A 25,064-nucleotide genomic window follows, 5' to 3' on the forward strand; every position below is an offset into this window, starting at 1 on the left:
GTGAGGCGGGAAGTAAGGTGTACACCCGTGAACCACAATTCCTGCCCACCCTCTATTCCGTAACTTTAATACAGGGACGCAGAAGACCGAATGAAGAATTATCGTCCAATGTGATACAGTTCATGCATTTTAACTCGGCCCAGATTTTTGTCTTTTTGAAGCTAATTTCACGTTGCTCAGTGGCAGAGAAAGGCAATACTAAGGCTGCACATTCTTTCCACAACACTTCTTCGTGACTATCACCATATTCTAGTGTTAATCTTTTAGTTACAACTCAGCATTTATGATGGATAGATGGCAATTTAGATCAAGTTAAAGTGAACAAGGTATCGCTCGAGGCTCTGCTAGACTGTGTGTGTGTGAGTGTGTGTGTGCATGTGTGTGTGTGTGTATGTGTGTCATTGAACTGTCGCTCAAGCAGTCTAGGAATGCTCTGAGTGGCCACCTTAACACCAAATTGATTTTCCTTTGGAGTGACATCCTGACATCGATTTCCTCCACACAGTGATTAGAGGCAGAGGATGATGACAAACCGTGAGCTGTATTGATAAAACTGATAGCAAAAGGGTGCAAGCAAACCCCTAATTTTGATGGGCATTTATTAAACACTAGTAACTGTTTGATATAATTAGCCTGCATCCCACGTTAAAGAGTGCAACAAGCAATGAATGATCTGACCCGTTCTATGCTTCTAACATCACACGCTTTAGATATCGTCAAAAAACATGGGCTCGTCCATATCTTCGTGCACTCGCTTTTAATTTAAGTGTACTGGGGCGTTAAGTGTACTGGGGCGATAAGTGTACTGGGAAGTTAAATGTACTGGAGCGTTAAGTGTTCTAAGGCGAGAGCGAGGTGTGGTGAAGCATGAGGTGGGACGTGGTGATGTGTGTATGAATTTAGAGTACATTTCACTGGACATGTACATTGTTCTGATTTTGTGCTTTCCCTTTATGTTTCTAAATCTCACACACAGTTTTTCAGGTGGAGATTTGGGTTGGGTAGATGATGATGATGAATATGGTGTACTCTAGTAAATGTATAGTGTGGTGCGAGGTGTGTCATGTGGAGTAAGGCGCAGCGAATGGACGTGAAGCAGAGAGAGGGAAGGTGAAGTGAAAACTGAAGAAAGGCGAGCCAAGGTGCAGTGGGGAATGCTGAAAAGAGGGTGAGGAGTAACAGTGTGAGGTGAGGGCAGGTGAGATAAATGAGATGTGGATAGGTGAAGTGACGTGAGGTGTGAATAGGTGAGGTGAAATGAGGTGAGGTAGGATGCGATGGGTGTGAGGTGGTCTGAAGTGAAGTGAGGTATGACAGGATGAGGCGAACAGAGAGTTGAGGCAGGGCGAGGTGAGGTGTGAGGTGAAACCAAGTGAAATGAAAGAAAATGTGAATTGAAGAAGGCTTAGAATCCTGCCTATTAACTGCACAAGTCAATAAGGAAAACAATCAATTTTTTTTTCCCAAGAACCACGTTTTTCCCCTAAACATGACCCACAACAATCAACGTGACATCCAGGTCCCGGAACCGCAACAGTCAATGTTACGTCCAGGTCCCCAACTGCATATACAGAATGAACGGGGTCAATGAGGAAACAAACTAAATCCACCAGTCTGACCAGTCTGGGCTAAGTTACGGTGGACGAACAATGATCACGAAGAAGTGCTTTGGGAAGAATGAAAAACCCTCTGTGCATATATTCTCTCTCTCTCTCTCTCTCTCTCTCTCTCTCTCTCTCCAGGTGAAGGCAATGTAGTTACCTGGAGGGGCGTGAGGTCCTGGGGCGTGGTGTCTGCCTCAGGACGCGGCCACAGCTGCTGGGCCTGCAGACACGCCTCATTGCAGAACCGCAGACCCATTACCTGAGGGGCAGAAGGAGGGGGGGTTAGTGGGGTGCGGGGAGTAGGGGGTAGTGGTGTATGTGTGTGTGTGTGTGTGTGTGTGTGTGTGTGAGAGAGAGAGAGAGAGAGAGAGAGAGAGAGAGAGAGAGAGAGAGAGAGAGAGAGAGAGAGAGAGAGAGAGAGAGAGAAATATATATCAAGAATCAAGAAAAACTAACTTTTTTTTTCTCTATATTGTTTTGCACTTCAATCAAATGACGTTTTTATTTTTTTTATTAAACCTTATTCTTGGTGTCTCCCGGCGATTTAATTCAAGGCTGTGGAGTTATTATTATCATTGTTATTATTATTAGTATTAGCGGCCGGTGCTGTCGCTGAGAGGGGGGTTGGGCCTGTTGTCTCCCATGCCTGGCTCGGGATCGGTGTGTTGGTGGGGGTGCCCCTTTGGCCCTGGACGCCTCATGTGTGTATGTGTGTGTGTATATATGTATATATATGTATGTATGTGTATGTATATGTATATGTATATATATATATATATATATATATATATATATATATATGTATATATATAGGAAGCGTTATGAAGAACACACTGAGGTGGTTTGGCCATGTGGAGAGGATGGAGGGTGAAAGACTGACGAAGAGAGTGTATGTGAGTGAGGTGGAGGGGGGAAGAGGGAGGGGGAGGCCGAGGATGAGATGGAGGGATGGGGTGGAGAGGTATATGAGAGAGGGGGGTGTGAGTTGGGAGCAGGGCAGTGAAATGGCGGGGGACAGGGCGACTTGGAGGCGATTTGTTTGTGGCCACCCCAAACGGGATTGAGGCGTCTGGCAATAGATAGATAGATAGATAGATAGTTATTAATTTATAAGATGGGCTTGCATTCATTATATCATCATTAACATAATCATCATCATCGTTACTATCACCATTATTATTATTATTATTATTATCATTATTATTATTATTACTTTACTGGATAGGTTAGATCTAGCATTCACTATCCCTCTCACTATAAGAGGTCACCCCCAAGCTGAACAACAGAGTCCAGACGTACACCATGAACAATATGGAAAATACATCCCTAGGTGTTCTTGTTCTTCAGGCCCCAGGTACTGCGAACGTGAACACTGTGGACTGCAGGCTGCCTATCTCCTACAGTTTCTCCTCCTAATACTGGGGAAGGAGAGGGGGAGGGGGAGTTGGGGATCGTTCCTATAACCGGAGTGGAGCGCCGGTTTACCCCAGTGGCACCACGTGAAGGCCTCCCTCTCCAACACTGTCCTCGGGGTGAAGAGGCCTAATTGCTCTCTGAGAGGGAGAGGTTTACGGTTTTTAATTTTCACTGAGAGACAGAATTTACGGCGTGACTTTTAACACAGACGAATTTTGCCCAGTATTTTCTTTTTCCTATTTTGCAAGTTACGGGTTTTTCTATGAAGGGAGGAAGTTGGACATGTTATTTTATTTTATTTATTTATTTTTTTGTGCAGAAGAATTTGGCCACTGTACAGTTTTCAAAGAGACAAATTTTGCAGACGTTAAAAAATACGGGGATGGGTATTTTGCAAACTCTCTCTCTCTCTCTCTCTCTCTCTTTCAGTGGGGGGGATGGGTATATTGTGGTGTATTTTCTGAACGATATATATTTTTTTTTTTGGAGGGGGAGGGGGCGAATATGATGAAATTTACCCAAAAAATTTAGCCTTTTTTTTTTGGACAAATTTAAGGAACTTGAATTGTTTCTGCATAAAAAAAATATAGAAGATAATAAAATATCAAGCTTAGAGAGAGAGAGAGAGAGAGAGAGAGAGAGAGAGTGTTTGCAATGAGGTCATGGAGGTAACAATTTGTTCTGACCTTTAACAAGGGAGAGAAACGACTTGAAGGGAGGGGAGGGGAGGGGAGGGGAGGGAGAAGAGGGGAGTGGAAGTTAGGAGAGGGTAAGGGAGGGGGAGACAATGGATGGGTTGAGAAAGAGAAAGGAAAGTGAGCGGGAGGGAGGGAATGGAAAAAGAGGGACAGCCGGGCGAAATGGGAGAAGGGAAGGGAAGGGAAATGAAGGGAAGGGAAGGGAAGGGAAATGAAGGAAAGGAAAGGGAAGGGAAGGGAAGGGAAGGGGTGAAAATGAGGGAATGGGAGGGTGAGAGAGGAAGACGATGAGAGTGTGGGAGAGGCGTGAGGGAGGGAAACAGAAGAGGAAGGAAGACGATGGGAAAGAGAGAGAGGCGGGAGGGAGGGAAGCAGAAGAGGGAGGAGGAGACGGACAGGGGTTACGTGGACAGCATGGGAGGGAAGAGAAGGAATGAGAGAGGAAGACAGCGAAAATAGAACTGAAAAGGGAAAGGATGATCGTATGAAAGGAGGAGTTGGACATTCGACTAATAGGATACTGAAGGAGAAAGGGAAATGGGTGAAGGAAATATTGAATAAAGGATGAGGATGGAGAGAAGTGAGGAAGGGAAAAGGAGAATGACAGGAGACATATGAACGCAAAGAATATATTAACAGGAGAGAGGAGTTAAGAAAGAGTAAGAAAAGGTTGAAAGGAAGGGAAGATAAAGAGATGGAAAGTGGAAAAAATAAGACTAGAAAATTAGACATACGTTGATGAAGAAGAGAATAACAGAACAGACAAGGGGGAGTGGAAGACAATAAGAGAAGACTGAGAAAAGAAATGAAGATTAAGAAAAGGGAAAGAAAGAACGGAAGATAAGTGAAGAGAAAAGTGAGTCAGGATGCGAAAGAAGAAAACATATGGAGAGACAGGAGGGGAGGTGGAGGAAACAGAAGGTTGGGAAGAACACAAGGACACAGCACAAGAAGAGTGGATTACTGCAGTGGGTCATTTTTTTTTTTTAATGCAAGGAAGAAGGAACCAACGAACAGGGGCCAGCAAACTGTTCCTTCCAGTAAAAAAAAAAATATAATAGAGAGCCAAATTCAAGATCCGTTCACTCCGAGATGCCTGGACACATTGCGTTTGAAAGACTGGAGATCATAGGAAATAGGAAATACAGACAGAGGGAGAGAGTTCCAGAGCTGACCTGTTGCATAAATGAAGGACTGGGAGTAACGGTTAACTCATGCATTAGAAAGTTGGACAGAAAAGGGAAACAAGACTACTAGAACAAGGCAAGTACAAGGAAAGGAAAACGAATGTGAAGGAATGAAGGGGAAGGGCATGTGAAATAAAGTATAAAGGAGAGTAACATGGAAAACGTGGAAGGGAAAAATAAAAAAGATTTAGCAGACAAGACAGACGAGGGATAAAAGGGGGAGGGAACACGGAGGAAGGAGGGATTTAGAGGGGAGAGGAGGGTTGGGGTTGCCTGGGGGAGAGAAGGAGGAGGGGTGGGTAGGAGGAGGGAGTGAGGTGGAGTGGGTGGGAGGGGAAGGACTTAGTAACACAGGAGGGGAGGGGTTAGTGGGAAGAAGGGAGAGGGACGAGGGGAGAGAAGGAGAGAGGAGGGTTATTTTCTGGGCAGGGGAGAAGGGGAAGAGGTGAAGGATTTAGGGTGGGGGAGGGGAAGGAAGGGCAGCAAGAAGAGAGAGAGAGAGAGAGAGAGAGAGAGAGAGAGAGAGAGGGGCGTAGAGGAGTACAAACGAAATCAAACAGCAACAGACCTAATTTTTTTTTCTTTTCAAGGCTGTTCGTTACAATGAAGCTTTATGATATCTATTTCTGTGACTTGAAGATGAGGATAGAGAGGGGGACGAGAGGGATTTCGAGAGAAGGAAGGGGAGGGGAGATGAGGAGGGAAAGGAGAAGGGAATATGGCAATGAAGGGGATGGGTCACGAAAGAGGCTTATATCAGGGAGGCTGTGAAAGGGAGAGGGAAGAAGAGGGGTTTGAGAAGAGGTAGAGGAGAAATGGCAGAGGCGATGATGAGGAAAGAGACAAAGGGAAGGGGAGGGGAGAAGGAAATGTGGGAAACGAGAAACAAAAGGAAAGGAAAGAATGAGGTGAAACTGGGGAGAAGGGGAAGAGGAGGGAGAGAAAGGAAGAGAAAGCGAGAAGAAGGAAACGGGATGCAACAGGAGAGGAGCTATGGGCCAGTTTTGTGGGGTGTGGAGGGGAGGGGAGGAGAGTGAACACCACAGGATAGGACAGGACAATAAACGAAGGACAAGGCAGGACACGATAGGATAGAATAGGACAGGATGACACCGGATAGGACAGTAAGGAAGGACATGGCAGAACAGGATAGGATGAGACAGTATAGAATAGGTTAGGATCTTGCAGGTCTGAACAAGATAGGATACGAAAGGGAAGTGAAAGGATGAGAAGGGAAATGATGGGATAGCAAACCGGAAGCTGAATGAATGAATGAACTAGAGGCCTCCCCAAGGGGGTAACACACCTCCCGTGAGCCGATACACATTTAGCGCGGCTCGGAATAAGACCTTGATCTTGATCTACCTTCACCAATTTCGAACTCGTAGGAGATTTTCATCCCTACTACGCACCTGTAAAATTTTTTGATGACATCCTGAACGGTTGCAAAGTTATCGTGGTAACATACACTCAGACCTTGACCTACTTTCACCAACTTCGAACTCATAGGAGATTTTCATCCCTACTACACACCTGTAAAATTTTGTGATGATATCCTAAGTGGCTGCGAAGTTATCGTGCTAGCAGACACACAGACACACAGACTGACAAACTGAAAACAATACTCGTAGATTTTCATCCCTACTACACACCTGTAAAATTCTGTGATGATATCTTGAGCGGCTGCGAAGTTATCGTGCTAGCAAACACACAGCCACACACACAGACATATTGAAAACAATACCAGCTTCGCTATCGCGGCTGGTAACAAATGAATGAACGATGGAAGGAACAGCTTAGGGGAAGAAAGAGAAGAAGGGGATCAGAAAAGAAGGAAAGGAGGGGGGGAAAGAGTGAGAGAAGACGGGAGGGGGGGAGGGAGGGTGAGATAGGTGTGCGTAACCCTCACCTAATCCCACACGACAAATCCTCTTCCCAATCCGCGGAAAAAGGGGTCGCTAAGGTAATCCCTGCCACCTAAAAGAAAAAAAAAAAATCTGGGTGGCCATTTATCCTTGTCGTCTGAACTACAGGGTGGGGGAGGGGGAGTGGCGGGGTTGGGGAGGGGAAGGGGTGGGGGTGAGGGAGGGGGTGAGTGAAGGCCATAAGAAGATTTACGTGTTTATCAGCCCCATTTTAACCTCTTCTGACCAATGATGTATACTGTACTTTATTCTTTGTACATTCGGGTGCTCTTATTCTCTCCGACGACGATAGTATGTTTTCACCCATGTTTGTCTGTTTGTCTGTTAGCAGGGCTGCTCAAAAACTAAAGAGAGACCTGGACCAAATTTCGTGGGTAGATAGCCCATGTCCCAGGGAACAATCGATTAACTTTGGGGGCCGATGTTTGTTAGTCTGTTGGCAGGATTACTCAAACTAAAAGAGAAATTTGGACCAGATTTGGTGGGTATATAGCCCATGTCCCAGGGAACACCCGATTAATTTTTGGGACCGATCCGGATCGTACTACAGATTCTGGATCCGGAAAACACTTTTTTGCGAAACCCTAATCGGTGATGAGAAAACCTAACCCATTATGAAGAGTGGTTTGGAAAATACGTTGCCGCTGTCGGATAGATGCGCTCCACTGAGTGCCCCTCTAGTTTAGTTTAGGACAGACTTTTTGCACTATAAGGGATACACATAACCTCCATTAGCCCCTTCACTACCCAAGGCTCTTCCTATTCTGAATAAACTCGTGTGGAATTTACAAGAATAAAGCCACACATTGTCACAAAACTAAAGAGGCTAAGGATTGTTTTTCTTTAATTAGCAGGTAACGTATAATGAAGTATAATACCAGGTGTGAATATAAAAAGTTTCAGATTCAGTGAATATTTAATGTTTCTTTTCTCATGTTTCTTTCATCTCAGGACAAGTTAGTTTGGGTGTATTTTGGGAAGGCTTTGAACACGAGTAGCAGTGTGACTTCAATGGTGACGGATTAACAGATCACTCCCACCACCTCAAAGAACAATTTAATTAAACCTGGATAGATTTCCTGTGGGGAGAGGTAAGAAAAAAAAACAAGGCTACATATTTCTAAACACACACACACACACACACACACACACACACACACACACACACACACACACACACACACACACACACACCGTAACTGCAGTGAGGGGACAGGTTCACTGGGTCATGCTTAAACCGTCTACCTAAAACACATATTACCACATCCAGTTCCCCAAGTGGGATTTGTTGACTAAACTTATCCAATCCAACATCAACCCAAATTATAAGACTCTTTGACGAAGGGTGTAAGAAATATATATAATCTTATGGGAAATCTACTTTGACTCCCTCTGGATATATTTACGTAATGGAATGAATATATGTAGATAGATTAATATGATGGAATATATATATGTGGGGTAAATGTATTGGGAATATGGTTAATCCGTTTTATATCCCCCCAGACAGGAGATGAAAGTAAAAAATGCATATACTATTTCTCCCTCTCTCTCTCTCTCTCAAGACTGACAATACTGTATGATCTTGTTAATTTAGGTTAAGAAATATTCACTTACGTTACAGCTTCACATCTTACAGCTTAGGGCCATGATCACACACACACACACACACACACACACACACACACACACACACACACACACACACCGAATAATACCGTACCAACGCAGAGTATAACAGGCGTATATGCAATTCTTTTAAAAATATACCCACGAGTTTCTTCTTCTAGGATCTTGTAAGAAGCTTTAAATCTTGTACAAATTCCAGTCGACATTCAGACTTTACCAGGCAATTCTTGGAAGCAGCGAAGACGGGGCCGTAACACCTCTTCCTTAGCGATTAACTCTGCTTATTACACCTAAGTCTCTGCTTTTTTGTCGATGGAAATTACGTCCATTTAAGAGGAACGACGATAAAACTGAAAAAATCGCTCTGGAAAATGTGCTACCGTAAAAACAGAGTGGAACAGGTAAACAATGAGAGAGGAGTTATTGGAGAGAGAGAGAGAGAGAGAGAGAGAGAGAGAGAGAGAGAGAGAGAGAGAGAGAGAGAGAGAGAGAGGATAAATTAATAAATAGGAGTGATGAAAGAGGGAGGAGGAGAGAAAGGGGGACGACGAATGAAGAGGGAGAGGCAAGAGTGGAAGGTTGGGAGAGACGAAAGAGGATACAGGAAGGGAGAATATTAGGGAGGGAGGAGAAACAGAGCAGATACGAAGGGAAATACGAGGGAAAAAAGGGAATAAATAAGAATGGACAAGAAGAAAGAAGGCAGAGATGGAGAGGAGTGATCAGACACACCACAAAGCCAGCCAGGAGACAGGACGTGTGTGCTGGGCAATCCCCAGGTCCTGTCCTCCCCACTTTCTATTTTTTAACCAGCCCATACCCCACTGACCGGGCTAATGTATGGCCCGGCCAGCACTATATGTGCAGGAAATCTTTGAACGAACGAACGAGGAGTGATGACAAAATAGAAGAGGTGAGAAGAGGGAGGGAGGGGATAAATTTGGAGAGGAGTTAAGAGGGAGAATGACAAGAGGGGAAGGAAGAATGAAAAATATATATGAGCGGAGATGGAAAAGGGTGAGAGAGAAGCAGAGGAGAGACTGAGGGAGATGGGGAAACAAGAGGATATGGAAACAAGAGAGGGGAGGGGAGGAAACCAATTGGGGACGAATAGTGAGGGAACAAAAATTTGAAAGGAGGGGAAACAAGTGGTGAGGGAGTGATCAAACAATATAATGGGACTTGTATAAAGAGAAATACAAAGGGAAAGATGTTTATTACGGAGGAAAACTATATATAATGTCTCTATTCGTCAAGGACATGGATAGCATAACAGAAAGCCTCTCCCCACCCACCAATCCTTCCGGCCAACACCAGCAAGAAAAAAATAGGAAGGACCACAATACTCAGCTGGCATGGAAATTTAATAAGGAAAAGGTAATTGGAAGGCATATTCAACATCATCTTAACCTGGGAGGGAGGGTAAGGTCAAGCCAGCATTGGGTACCTTTGCAACAGTTTATGAGGTACAGTATTGTGAAAAGTTGGTGAAAGGTGGGTGAAGAATACACGAGATAGAATTAAGTTTATTCCTGACTAGTTTTGCTGTACGGCTTCATTATGGGAATTCCGGGCTTTGCTGCGAAACTAGTCAGGAATAAACTTTGCCTCTACCTAGTGCATGTAACCGTGTTGCTCTGCTACTGTATCTTCCACGATGTTAACTAATGAAAACTTTATACCTGAGAAATGCATTTTTAGTAGAGTTCATGCTTAGCTGAGGATTCCAAGCCAAACACTTAATCACACGACTTTTAACTGCATCACTGCTTAACACTTTGGAAGGCAATGTTTCATAAATTCACAACTACACTGAAGAAATGCTTTGCTTCGTGGAACTACAGATGCCTGCCACCCATGTGATGACCTCTATTATAATTCAAATGCTCTACTATTATTTTTAACTCATATTATCACGTCCTTTGAACATTTTATAAACTCTGAGCAAATAAACCCTCCCACAGTCCGCTAAGTACATGTAAACTGATTCAACATTTCTAAACTGTCCTCGTCTGCTTTGCTTTTTAATCATGGTATCACTTTTGCTGCCCTTTGTTGCATTCTCTGTCTGTCTGTTTGTCTGCATGTTTGTTTGTCTGTCTGTCTCTCTAAATTCTCCGCATCTTCTTTTGTAATACAGTGGTAAATTGGACACAGATTCTACAAGTGGACATAATACGATGCGCTGATAACTTGTGGTTGGTACTCTAATGCTCTACCTATGAACTCAATATGACGGTTCTCTCAAGTGCATTTTTACACTGATGATTTTCTTTTAAATAATTTACTATGATTCCTACATAATTTTCGTCGTTTATATTATCTAGCTGAATTTTATCCATAGTTTGCTGATTTTTATTTTTTAGTGTTTATAGTTAACTCTGTCTTTGTACTGCTGGCCATCTTATTTGTGCTAATGCTTACCTCTTTGCTTCAATCCACTAGCCATTTCTTAGCCCAATAATCCAGCTTATCAAGATCTCTACAGAAATACCTGCCTTATTACATTTTCTTAAAACATTTGCAGACTTAAGCAATCCAAGTCTTCGTCAGCATCAATGGCGCACTCACAAACAACATATGACCCAAAACTGAACCCTGAGGCACTCCATTTGTTACGTCATTCCAGTCTAACACATTCCAATTACGCGCCAATGTTCATGTCACGTAAACACATGATATTATTTGGTGTATGTATTTTTTATTTTTTTTCCTCCTCTGTTCATCAAGAAAAAAAAAAAAATCGAGTCCATACGTCTTTAGCTGCAGTAGGAGTCTTTTCGCCTTTTTTTCCAGGGGAAATACCAAAAAAAAAAAAAAAAAAAAGTCAAAATAAGGAAGAAAGGAGGTAAAGGAAGGAGAAAGAATGAGGAAGAAAGGAGATGGAGGAAAGACAAAAAATATGAAAGAATGATGAAAGGAATACTAGAGAGAGAGAGAGAGAGAGAGAGAGGTGAGAACTAAGATGCCGAAACAATACAGAATAGAAATGATCTGCAGACAAGAAAAAATGTAAGGAGTTGGAAGAGAATTAGAAGAAGACATAAGACGAACGAACATCAAAAATAAGGAATAAAAGAACTAGGGGGATATGAGGGGAAAATACACAAAGAAGAGAGAATAACAAATGCGAAGGAGGGAAGGAAGGAAGGAAGGACGGAATGGAGGAAGGGAGGGAGGGAGGGAGGGAGGGAGGGAGGGAGGGAGGGAGGGAGGGAGGGAGGAAGGAAGGAAGGAAGGAAGGAAGGAAGGAAGGATGGAAGGAAGGAAGGAAGGAAGGAGGGAGGAAGGTAAGAAAGGAGGAAGTCACGTAAGATATCCATCAGTACGTGCTTGTGTGTGTGTGTGTGTGTGTGTGTGTGTGTGTGTGTGTGTGTGTGTGTGTGTGTGTGTGTGTGTGTGTGTGTGTGTGTACTATTACGTATTAGTGCCTGTAAACAATTAGAAGGGGAGAAACAAAATGCACACGGTATCATCCTTTCAACACGCTCAGTTATTATCGTCCACTGAAGGCTAAGTTAGTTTACGTGAAATCGAGGTTAGATTAGGTTAGGGTAAGTTAGACTCCTCCTCCTTCTCCTTCTCCTCCTCCTCCTCATCATCATCATCAAGAGCCACAGACAGTCCACTATAGGATGAAGGTTCCTCCCCTATTTCTTCACTCCGACCTGCTGAGTGTTATCCTGTTCCATCCAGTCCTATAGTCCGTATCCGAATTTCATCTCTCCCACTTGTTCTCTGTCCCTCTTCTTCTCACTCTCTCTCTCGCTGTCTTCCTCATCGTCTCTATCTCTCGCTGTCTTTCTCTTCTGCTCGCTCTATCTATCGCTGTCTTTCTTTCTTAATCCCATCCCTTCCTGACTTTCTCTTCTCACTTTGCCCCTCGCTGTCTTCCTCATCTTCTCACTCTATCTCTCGCTGTCTTTCTCTTCTTACTCAATCGCTGTCTTTCTTTCATCCCTTTCTATACTTCGGTGTCTTTCTCCTCTCACTTCATCCCTCGCTGTCTTCCTCTCCTTCTCACTCTATCTCTCGCCGTCTTCCTCATCTTCTCACTCTATCTCCCTCTGTCTTTCTCTTCTTCTCTATCTCTGGGATGCTGTTCAGGTACAATAATCATCCCTCCATTACCTGCCCAACGAAAGTCATGATCCTCGCACATCCATCTCAGCTTTAATATTGTAATGATCACAGGCACATATTTCGACTGTTCCTTTCCCGACGAAGCTGTCCGTTTATACTATCTGTCCGTCTGATACAAAAAAATAAGTTTCCAATCCTCTCTGTATACTCCTAAGGTTACGGTCTAAGAATATTAATGTGCAGACGCCAGCAAGGTTAAGCCCCAGGGATATTTAAAAAGTCTGAGCCCGTAACAAATGCCCTCCTCCATATTCCTAGTCCTTGTTTAATTTCCCTGTCATGAGATTCTGATTACAATACAAAAAATCAGGTTAAATTAGAAGCAATGATTTCAAGCCTGGATAGAGTGGCAAAGTCATTCTATAAAAAAAAAAAAAATGGAAGAAATGTACCTGAAATATTAATAGGTGGATTGTGAATGGCTTAGTGGACGTCGTAACACATTCTTCTCAACGATCTATTTTGCATCTTACACATTACCAATCGTTCTTCTGTTACTTAGCTCTTCCCCATATCCATACACTACTTATTAGCAACATACAGGAGGATACCGAGATGTCTAGAATAAATCGCTAAGGGGGAGTTGTTGCGGGAAGGCACTTGGAACACGGCTCAAGACCCCTTACACAGAGTTCCTCCTCTTCGACAGCTGTGACATGTAGGTGCTATTAATATCTCAGGTTTTTAATTACCGTCTCAGGTGGGGAAATTAAAGCGTAAAAATGAGGGGGCCTTAATTACTCGTTAAGGCAATTATATCTCAACTTTGACCTTTGCCCCAATTAACATGGTAGAGGGAAGGATGGGGAGGGGGTGGGGGATCAGAGACCAGGAAGTAGGGGGGCTAAAAGGGAGGGTAAGATGGGATGGGAAGGGAGAGGGTGACAGTGGAAAGGATAGGGGAATGGGATATGCTGGTGGGGAGTTGGGGTGAGGAGGGATGACGTTGGTGGGGTGCATAGGGGAATGAGATGTGCTGGTGGGAGGGACGGGGAGTGGGACAGAAGTAGGGTGATACAGTGAGAAGGGAGGGCACTGACGGGGAGGACAGTGTGAGGGAGTGGAAAAGGATAGCAAAACTGGAGAGGACTGAGAGGGAGGACTGACGGGGAGGGTACGTGTGAGGGAGTGGAAAAGGATACCCAAACTGGAGAGGATAGACGTGCGGGGTGTGCTGTAGGAGTGACGAGGAGCTTCAATGGGAACCCGGGATATCTCTTACAAGTGAAGAAAATTACCTGGTCTTAATGGGATCCCGGGATGTACAGGTGAACAAAATTACCTGGTCTTAATGGGATCCCGGGATGTACAGGTGAACAAAATTACCTGGTCTTAATGGGATCCCGGGATGTACAGGTGAACAAAATTACCTGGTCTTAAAGGGATCCCGGGATTTCTCTTACAAGTGAACAAAATTACCTGGTCTTAATGGGATCCAGGGATTTCTCTTACAGGTGAACAAGATTACCTGGTCTTACTCTAAAAAAAATACATCAGTGTCTCCAACGCAGCGAAGGGGTAAATGGGGAGAGTTTACAACCCCACGATGACCATAGAATTTCTCGCTACGGAACAGTGTTGTTTTCCTTCCACCAAACACTCTTCTACGGCACCATCTGGACAAAAGGAATACTGACGTCCGGGGCTATGGAATTTAGTGTATATATATATGGAAAGGATAGTCGTGGCGTGAATCTGAGTGGCGCTGAGTGAGGTATACTTCCCAACCACTCCTTGGGCTTAAATCCTCACAGGCCAGATCTAGTTTGAGCGACAAGACCAAATAATCTACTTGGACTTTTATTTAACCCAGAAAAATACGTAAACAAGGATTACCACTGAGGAAAAAAGGAGATAAAAGGTAGGAGAGGAACGGAGAGCTAGGGAGGGATAAGGAGGAACATAGGATTAGTGGAAGAGAAAGAATGGGAGGAAGAGGGGTGAGGAATTAGAAAGGATGGGAAGGCAGAGGCTGCTGGAGGAAGAAGAGGCGGAGAGAGGGGGAATGGAGAGGCGGAGGCACAAAGAAGTGGGAAGCAGGCGAAGGGGTACATAGATGGTGAGGAGGCAGAGCAAGAAAGAGAAGAGAAGGAAATGTATACATGTCTGGAATAAAGGATGATGGGACAGGGGAAAAAATACGTGTGTGTGTGTGTGTGTGTGTGTGTGTGTGTGTGTATACAGTATATATATAGACAGATAGATAGACAGATAGATAGATAGATTACATATACACGTACAAAGAGAGAGAGAGAGAGAGAGAGAGAGAGTTATGAAGGGAAAGGATGTAAGACAAAGAAGAGAGAAGAGGATCGCTGAGGGGAAGAAGAAATAAAGGGAAAACTACAGTATGTAAGAGAAAACATTTAGTGAAGAAAGACCATGAAGGCACCTAACACAAGAGAGATGAACACACGGAGGAACACACGAGGTAGGAGGAAGAGCAGATATAAGAACAAATGAAGAGAACATGAAAAAGAACATATATAAGTGAGAACATAGGCAAGGAGTAATTAAAGTATATAACAATTAAGAGAGAGAATATGTTGGAGGCAACACAATTATGGAAGAAAACGTAAGTGCCAAAGATAAAAAATAATTACTGAAAAAACACACTTAGTCTTACCTCCTGTGGTTGACAAAGACGGACGGGGAGAGAGAGAGAGAGAGAGAGAGAGAGAGAGAGAGAGAGAGAGAGAGAGAGAGAGAGAGAGAGTCATGCAGTGGCAGGAGGGTGATGTTCCAAGGTCATGCAGCAGGTCATGATGTACCAATAAAATGCAGTGCCAAGGTCATGCAGTGAAGGGAAGTGCGGTGCAGTAGTCAGAGAGACGTGCAAAGAAAGCAAGCAAAGAAATGACAATTAATTTTAAACAATGAAAATAAAATAGACATTGGCAACAAAGTGTCTATATATATATATATATATATATATATATATATATATATATATATATATATATATATATATACCTAGTATATTAACAGGAATGGATAAAATAATATGTAAAAGAAATTACTAAAAGTTTATAACCTCTGAATAATTTACAGACATCCTCAATTTACAATCCGTACATCAACAAAAATGTCCCTTCCATTGAAAAATAAGTAAAAGTAAATATTTCAGATCACAAGAAGGGCGGCACACTTACGATAGCAAGTGTAATTATGTAAACCACACCCACAAAGACACCGAGGACGTGACATCAATTTAAGGTAGTCAATGATACTGGACGACAGGAAATTATAGAAACGTTAGATATACAAACTGGAAAAATAAAATTGCTGATGCAATACGGGAAGAATTAATACATGGAAGACACAACAGGGAGACCTACACCTAATGCACAATAGGTCAATTAGAGCAGAATACATATACTGAAATATGCACGTCTCGACAATATGCAATGAATAGTATTAAATGTACACACATACACACACACACACACACACACACACACACACGTTTCTACGTCAAAAGGTATAATTATGGGTTGTCGGCTTTCATTTCCAACGACTCGAGCGCAATATTTTCCTTCACGTACCCATCCATTACCTATCTCAAGCTATCTACCTCTCAGCTTCTCCATCCCTCAACCTCACTCACCCTTAACCTCACTCACCGTCAACCTCACCCACCCTCAACCTCACTCACCCTCAACCACACCCACCGTCAACCTCACCCATTCTCAACCTCACTCACCCTCAACCCCAGCCTCCGTGAAGCACCAACGACTAAATTTTCTAAAGAGTCTTGCCTTGAGCCCACAAAGGAGAGGTCATGCACTCCCTCAATGACCTTCACCTGGGTCAGTGTCCAACAGTAACGACCCCCCTACCCTTTCCCCTCCCCCCTCCCCTCCTACCCCTTCTCTACCCCCGGCCCGACACACCTCTCTCTTCTCCCCTTACCTCCCTCGCCCCTCCGGCTCTCTTTTTCCCTCACCTTCCCCTCTGCTCCCCCCCTCCCCTCACTCATACAAGAAGTCGCTCGTTAGCCTTAACAAGCGGTCTAGGGGGAGGAGGGTGGTGGAGGGTGAGGGGTGAGGGGAGTGGGGAGACGAAGAGGGGGTTGGGAGAGAGGGAGAGTGAAAAAAAAAAAGTGTCGATTGGTGGAGGTGGATCGAGAGGGTAACGACTGAGATAAAAATTGGAAAACTGATATTTGAACTCGAAAAAAAAAAAAAAAAAATGAAACCTGGGATGAAGAATACTACAGAAAATCAGAATAAAAATTAAATAACTGAAACATTTAATGTGATAAAAAAATAAAACTGTAGCAAATTGGCAAAAGAAAATCCAGGAAAAAATTAAATTAGAAACTGGTATGAATATTAAAAAAAATTACAGTAAAAACTAAAATGACAATACCAGAAAAATATTTGATAAAACTGACTGAAAAAGAGACTAAAAGCGAGAAAAAACTGTGATAAAATTAGGAGAAAAGTGAAAAAAAGAAAGAAAGAAATATTGATGTAGGAAATTAGGGTAAGAACTTAGAAAAAAATCAGAAAAACTGGGAAAAAAAATAGAAAAAAATGTGGATAAAACTGGGATGGAAATGTATAACTGGAATAAGAAAAACTGAAAAATGAAACTGACACTGGGATGAAACGAACTGAAACTGGGATAACACTGGGACGGATATTTGTGCCAACTGGTGAACAATCTCAAGTTAGAACTGGAACGAAAACAGGGATAAAAGCAACGTAAGCTGGGACACAACTGAAAATCAAACATTCGGCAACATTCTCAAGGGGGACCGAGGATGGTGATAGCTTTTAACCCCTTGACGGCTGCAGTATTTCTCGCTATGGACCAAAGTTTTGTGTTCCGTCCGTCGTCGACTCTCCTATTTCACCATCAGGACAAAAGGAGTATAGAGGTGCGGGGCTATGGAATTCTGTGTGTAACTCTAGGGATTCGCAACGTCCACAGTATTTGTAGTCGCAGCTGTTCCGGCAGACTATGACCCCCCAAAAAAACTTTAAAGGGCCAATAGATACAACAAATTAGATAGACAATTTGTTATTTTTTACCCACACAAAGAACAAGTGTACGAAATAAGTGAAATGGTGAAGCAATTAAAAAAACAAAAAACAGAACCTGACTGAAAGGTGTTTGGAAGAAAGACGACGAGAGAGAGAGAGAGAGAGAGAGAGAAAGAGAGAGAGAGAGAGAGAGAGAGAGAGAGAGAGAGAGAGAGGTTTCCACATGGTAAAGACCATAACTAAAACTTGGATTAAAAAACGGAGCTAAAACTGGGACAAAAACTTTAATTAATCCGTATAAAATCTACCCATCTATCTACAGTCAGACGCTTAAATCACCTCCATCATCCTGTTCCCGGTCATCAGGCTGCCCTATCCCCAGTTCTCCATCCCATCCCTGCACCTCATCCTCGGTCTTCCACTCCCCCGCCAACTTCCCCCTCGCTCGCACACAGACGTTCCCACTCACTCTCCATTCTCTGCACATCACCATCACCACAACAACTCCCATTCACTTCCTCATTTGTCTGTCTGTCTCTCCACTGAAACTAAAATTGGGATGAAAGTGGAATTACAGCTGGAATAAAATAGTTAAAACAGAGCTAATGTAAATAAAATAAAAAATAAATAAATAAATAAATAAATAAATAAACACCTGCGGACTTCGATTTACGAGTATCAAAATTTTATAATCAGTTCAGGTGCGAATCTGGTACGACTTTTATTCACTGTTTTATAATTATCATTTATTTATTTATTTATTGTCTTTTGGTGGGAAATAAAGTCAGGATGATGATGATGATGATGATGATGATGATGATGATGTTTTTTTTTTCTTTCTTTTCTTTTTTTTTTCTTTTTGCGTCATGGGCACATCGTCTGCTTCTATACTGTTTCCTCCTGTTTCTGGGGAGCCTACTGTTGGCCAACTTACGGGAAATTCACTAACGCAACTTTTTTTTTTTCCATGAAGGAGGAGGAGGAGGAGGAAAAATTAGTCTTCCCATGCCTCTTGTCCTAAAATAAATATATATATGACAATGAGTATACAAATGAAACAACTTATGGTCAATCTCCGCCGTATCCAAGAGTTTGTTTTTGCAGGAAAGACACAGAGAGGAGAACGCAGAGTCTTGACCCCCCCCCCTCCTCCAGCCCCCCATGTCCCTCGTTCATCTTTCAAAACTAAATCACTGTCATCAGAGGTATGGTGGTGTAGAGGGAAGCCTTCACGCGGTGGCAACGATAGAGTGGGTGGATCCGGCGCCTGGCTATATAAACATCCCATAGTTCCCTCCCTATTCCCCACCAAAAAAAAAGGAGGATGGTGGACTGCAGAAGGGTAACACCAGCCTGTAGTCCACTGGGTTCACGTTCTGGTCCTGGGGTTACTACTACTACTACTACTACTAGGAATATTGCAGTGCGTTGGTGTGAATCTTGGGATGTTAGGAAACAGGGAAAGGGCAATGGAAGTAGGAGTGTTTTGGCCTTTTGTTTCTACATCCTCTAAGACCGTCTCACTCATTCTCAACCTCACTCACTCTCAACCTCATTCGCTCTCACTCAACCTCACTGACTTTCTCTCGGCCTCAACCTCACCCTCAACCTCAATCATTCTCAATCTCACCTCAACTGAAAACCTTAAATCCCTTTATATTTTTGGTAACGTAAAAATCAAATGTCTCTACCTCATCTCTCAAGTGGGACTCAGACTTGCCCCTTCACTACGAGAGAAAGTCTGATAGGAAGATTCACCCCTTCAGCCTGAGGACGTGTTGGATAAAGTCTTTTCACCTTCACTCGACTCAGTTTTTTCTCCTAAAGCAAAATTTTTTTCCACGTACAGTAGATCAGTGTCAACAAAAAAATAAAATAAAATAAAACAAATGAATGAATATAATAAACAGGCCTACTTCGGCTCTACATCCTTTCGACAGCACTTCTTCGTGACTTGCATCGTATTCTAATCTTTGGCTACACTTTTGCATTCGAGGTGGAGGAAGAACAATATTCCGATGCGTTAATGTGGAAATTGTATACGTTTGATTGCCGCACTGATCGATTTCATTTACGGCCTGTCGTAATAAAGGGGTTAATGAAGGCTTTGTGTAATTCCTCTAAATCTGTAAATCCTAAATCAAATCGCCTATAGACAGAATATAAGTAAATAAACAAGTCAATCAATCAAAGTACTAAAAGGGGTTAACAACTTCACTCCGACGATGCTTCTTTCTTGCTTGCTTCAGACGGTTAAGCTTAGGAGAGACTATTAAAAAAGAAACCGTAGTTAAATATACTCTCCCTCAACCCCTCCAGCCCAATCCATCCCTCCTACGCCGAATAAAATCGCCTGGAGGCAAGAAAAAAACACTAAATCAACACGTCACCGAATTCAGAGGGTTTGCTCTTGTCCTTATCCCGATTCTTAGATGAGACTCTTCACCAGACGGTTTATTTGTTTATGTAAAAAAAAAAAAAAAAAAAACTCCCAAAAGCAATGATGGTTAAAAAAAATTATGGGAAAATGTAAAAAAAAAAAAAAGAAGAAAAGAAAAGAGTAAAGGGAAGGAGAATATATAAAAACTATAGGTTCATTTCTATCGCCGGTGTTTCGTAAAATGTTATGCAACTCGATCTGGCATGAGTGTTTTTGCAGTCACACACACACACACACACACACACACACACACACACACAAGGCCATACCCCCAAAACGTCAGCCTTATATGAGAAGTGATACCGGTGGATCTTACTCCAGACCCGGTATATATATATATATATATATATATATATATATGTGTTTTTGCAACGATCCATAACAAAAAGTGGTAAAGGAAGAAAAAATAAAGAATACAGAAAAAAAAGAAAAAAGCAACGAAAAAAGAAAGAAAAAAGAAACCAAAGAACACGGACGGTCCTTATGACGTCAAGGATCCAAGAAGACGTGATGCATTGTAACTTTTTGCCGGACTCGGTATATTTATGTTTTTGCAACTCTCTCTCTCTCTCTCTCTCTCTCTCTCTCTCTCTCTCTCTCTCACACACACACACACACACACACACACACACACGTCAGAGTTCTCAGAAAAAAGCTATTCATCTGGCTGCGCGAAACGTCCTTGCTCCTAATCCCACTGCAAGGCCGGGATGGGGGAGGGATGGGGGAGGGATCTAGGGTAGGGGAGGAAGGGGAAGGGGAGAGAAGGGGGGAAGGGGTGCAAGGGGGAGCGGGAGAGAACCTGCTGATGTTACTGCTCATTGTAAACTACTGCTTTGTCCTTACTTCAGCTACACCTCACCTTATTACAGTTATACCCTACCCATACACACCTACACACTATCCACCTCACTACACACACACACACACCCTACACTACCCACCATATCACACACCACACATACCCACCCACATCCCATGCTCAATACACACCTAAATTCTACATATGACACACACACACACACACACACACACACACACACACACACACACACACACACACACACACACACACACACACACACACACCCTACACTACCGACCATATCCACACACCACACATACCCACCCACACCCTTTGCTCAATACACATCTACATTCTATATATCACACACACACACACACACACACACACACACACACACACACATCCCTAGCTTCCACACCTCCACTCCAGTTTATAACCACTTAATTACGGTACCTTAATAAAAAAAATAAAAAAACTAGACGCAGCAAGAACATAAGATTAATGTTTTCATACAAGTGGAGAAATAAAGGCGAGAATTTGTAACATTTTCAGCGTAAAAATAAAGTAATAAAACTGACTAACGGTGGCAAGAATTACGCAAAAATATTATCGAAATGAAGCGGTGCCTCCCGTAGGATAGATAGATATAAAGATAGATAAACAGAGATATAGAGAGATAAATTTTCCGTCAGACGATTTTATTCAGCTTCTAGACCGTATTAAAATTAACTAATGCTTTGAAACTAGAGGGGAGGGCGAAAGAGAAACTAGAGAAATTCCACGGCATAACCCCATAGACAAAGAGGTGAGATAAAAGAGAGAGTGAGATAGAGCGAGAGTGGATGAAAGAAGAGCGAGTGAGGGAGTTACAGCAGGAGGGGATGAAAGAGAGACGAGGAGAGGGAGGTAATGAGACCGGGTAAGAAGGGGAAATGAGGCGTGAGAGAGAAGTTTTTGCTCTCTGTCTTTGTCTCTCTCTTTTTTGGTTTCTCTTTGCTTATGGCTTTTTTCTTTTGCACTGAAGAAGGAACCAAAGGCCAGGAGCCCGCAAATTGTTTCCTCCAAGAAAAAAAAAAAAAAAACAAGATAACAGGGAGCCAAATTCAAAATTCGTTCATTTCGAGATGCCTGGACACACTGCGTTTGAAAGACTGGAGATCACAGGCAGTAAGAAATACTGTTCAGACAGAGGAAGACAGTTCCAGAGTTGACCTGTTGTATTTATGAAGGACTGAGAGTAACGGTTAACTCTTGCATTAAAGAGATGGACAGAAATGGAATGAGAGGTGGAGGAATGCAAGCAGACAGTTCAGAGAAGCAGTGACCATTGTAGTAGCGATAGAAAAGACATAAAGATGCAACAGTGCGGCGAAGAGACAGAGGTTGAAGGGAGCCAGTAACAGAAGGTGAGTTAATGACACGAAAAGCCTTTGACTCCATCTTGTTGAGAAGAGCTGTATGTGGGGAGCCTCCCCACACATGAGAACTGTACTCTACACAGGGGCAAATAAAACCCGTGTATAAACTCAACAACTGTACAGGGGTAAGGAAGGCACCGTGTCGGCATAGCACACCTAGTCTCGTGGAAGCAGATTTTACAAGATAAGTAATATGATCGTTCCAAGATAAATCCCGACAGAATGAAACCCAAAGTACATTTAAAGACGATGCAGGATTGAGCTGGATATTGTTCAAAATTAGAGCATACTCCTGCGGGAGATTTTGTCGGGTTGATAGTGCTTTGAGTGTGCTTAGAAAAAGTTTTGAGGACTGTGTGTGTGTGTGTGTGTGTGTGTGTGTGTGTGTGTGTGTGTGTGTGTGTGTGTGTGTGTGTGTGTGTGTGTGTGTGCGCTATGCGTCCCTCACTTCCTGCTAAACTAAGCCCCTCTCTCTCTCTCTCTCTCTCTCTCTCACACACACACACACACAGGAGCAAAAACAGTAGTAAGGCGGGCGATACAAAGAGAACAAAGAACCTAAGGCGTGAAGAACAAAGAAACTCCACTGCATACCTCTCAAGAGAAAGAGGTGAGATAAAAGAGAGAGAGAGTGTGAGAGAGTTAGAGCGAGAGAGGATGAAAGAGAGGCAAGGAGAGGGAGGTAATGAGACTGGTAAAGGAAGGATGTGAGGCATGAGATAGAAGTTTTTCCTCTCTCTCTCTCTCTCTCCGAATAAGGACGAGGAAATAGACATATCAGATCAAGAGCAAGAGGTAGAGAGAGGAACGAGAAGAGATTAGAGATGAGACAGGGATTAGAGAGAGAGAGAGGGGGGGGGAGGGAAGGGGCACCATTGTCTCTATTGTCTCACTGTGTCGGGATTTAAAGCTGTTCAATAGGCCTCTCTCTCTCTGTCAGTCCAGCAACAACATCCACCCCCACGATGACGATTTGCAAGATCTCCCTTTTCAAAATCACACATTTTTTTTCTACCCTTATTTTTATGGATTTTCGATTGAGTTTCCACATTTAAACACCCACCACTCGAAAAAAAAAGAAAATGAGGACGCCTGCTGGATATTTTCCCCTTTAATTAGAACACCTGGGCCTAATAAACGAATATAAACCAATTCTCTGGCATAACTGCAATTTGTATTTACTGGATGGAGGAGAATGCAGAAAGTTTCCCTGGTCTTTCTTCCTTACTCTATAGACGGATCTTACTTACGAGAGGATGATTTTCACGTAATTTTGATTTTGGAAGAAGGATGCAGTAAAGACAGTGCAGATTCTTATCGTGTCTCTTGTTTATCATGCAGAAAACAAGCCTAAGTTATGACGGGGAATTGATTATAAGTATGTGTACCTCGGTCTTGGTTTTAATCCTAGTACACACTTTTCAATTATTTCCAACTCCATATGATTTTTTTTATTTATTTATTGTCTGGGTTAGATACACTATTTTCTTTTGGTAATTCTTTCACAGCCTAACTCCTCTCCCCTTGCTGAATGAAATCGTTTGAAGGTAGCAGAAATAGAGTACTCGTATAAGTCGTTAAAGTGAAGGGGATAATGTATGCACAGAGTTGCTGACAAGGGTTTGTTGTGGATATGTCGGGAGGGCTTGGGAGCTAACTCTGTGTGTGTGTGTGTGTGTGTGTGTGTGTGTGTGTGTGTGTGTGTGTGTGTGTGTGTGTGTGTGTGTGTGTGTGTGTGTGTGTGTTCACTTAGGTACTTCTACTCCGACGGCAGGATGGTCTAGGCTGAATTGTCTGGTTTCATGGCTCAATGCAGCAGAACGGTGCAGCAGACAGAGCCCATGACTGACTTCCGGCAGTGGGATGTCAAAATGTGACTGGTGTGGTCTGGAGATGAGTTCGGTGATGGCTGATTTTATGACGAGTCAGGACCAGAGGTTAACTCCGATCTCTCTGTGGCGGATGAGAGACTAGATGAGCTGAAACAAGCGAGCCCTGTTTCAAGGTTGCAAGCACTGAAGCATGTGTGGTATACCTGTCCTTGTGTATGTCGCATGAATGGTGTGGGCATGATTGTTAAGGCCATAAAGATCCCCGGGTGACCACAGTGTGATGAGTCTGCCTCGGTGACGCCAGACACGGAATGTAAATCCCATCCAGGAGGTCTGACTACCCAGGGTTTACCTCAGAGTGTAACCAAGTTCAACTGCGTATCTAACACAAGGTGTGTGCTAGAGGATGCTATCTCTACAACAACAATATCTTGGTAAGGAGAATGCCCATGTCTACCATCACAAGTTCTGGCCGTGTCTGGGTTCCCCACAACAATCATCGCTTTCCATGGCATAGGAAAGTGTCGGTGCAGCTTTTTTTTTTTTTTTTCCCCCGGAGCTGGAGGAGCAAAGACAAGGGGCCTCTGAGATGTGATACCACTTCTTTACTCTGGCCTCTTGAAAAAATGAACACCGCTCGGCTTTTGGCAGGGAGGACTGGCAGAACGCAGGAAGAGGCAGGTGCAAGATTGTCCTAGCCTGTTCCCGGATCAACGTTTCATTACTGGAGCCGAAGACAAGGGCCTCTGGTGTCCATGATTGATTCTGCATCATTACAGAATTTGATATTACTTAGAGAATTTAATGGAGCAATATTCTTACCGATGGCATAAGATTTGTTGTTAAATATAGGGATTACTTGCTTCAATTTTGTTTTCTCAGATGTCAGTGATGTATGTGCGATCGTTAGCAAATGCTGTTTTGGTGTGTGCTCTGACGTCAAAGGCTCAGTGAATAATGTGAATGTTGCATG

General features: G+C 43.1%; 1 protein-coding gene across 1 annotated transcript in view; it reads right to left on the bottom strand.

Moving 5' to 3' along the window:
* The window catches only part of LOC145393509 (arrestin homolog), a 217,683-nt gene that overhangs the window by 81,766 nt on the left and 110,853 nt on the right, over positions 1-25,064 (bottom strand). Inside the window, exon 3 of the mRNA XM_080267642.1 lies at positions 1,762-1,863. Within this exon, the coding sequence (XP_080123768.1) occupies positions 1,762-1,863 (102 nt within the window). The remainder of the gene's footprint in view (positions 1-1,761; positions 1,864-25,064) is intronic.

The sequence above is a fragment of the Coenobita brevimanus genome, chromosome 24, assembly GCF_032717465.1.
Source record: "Coenobita brevimanus isolate Jiangsu-jjx chromosome 24, ASM3271746v2, whole genome shotgun sequence".
NCBI classification, from domain to species: Eukaryota; Metazoa; Arthropoda; class Malacostraca; order Decapoda; family Coenobitidae; genus Coenobita; species Coenobita brevimanus.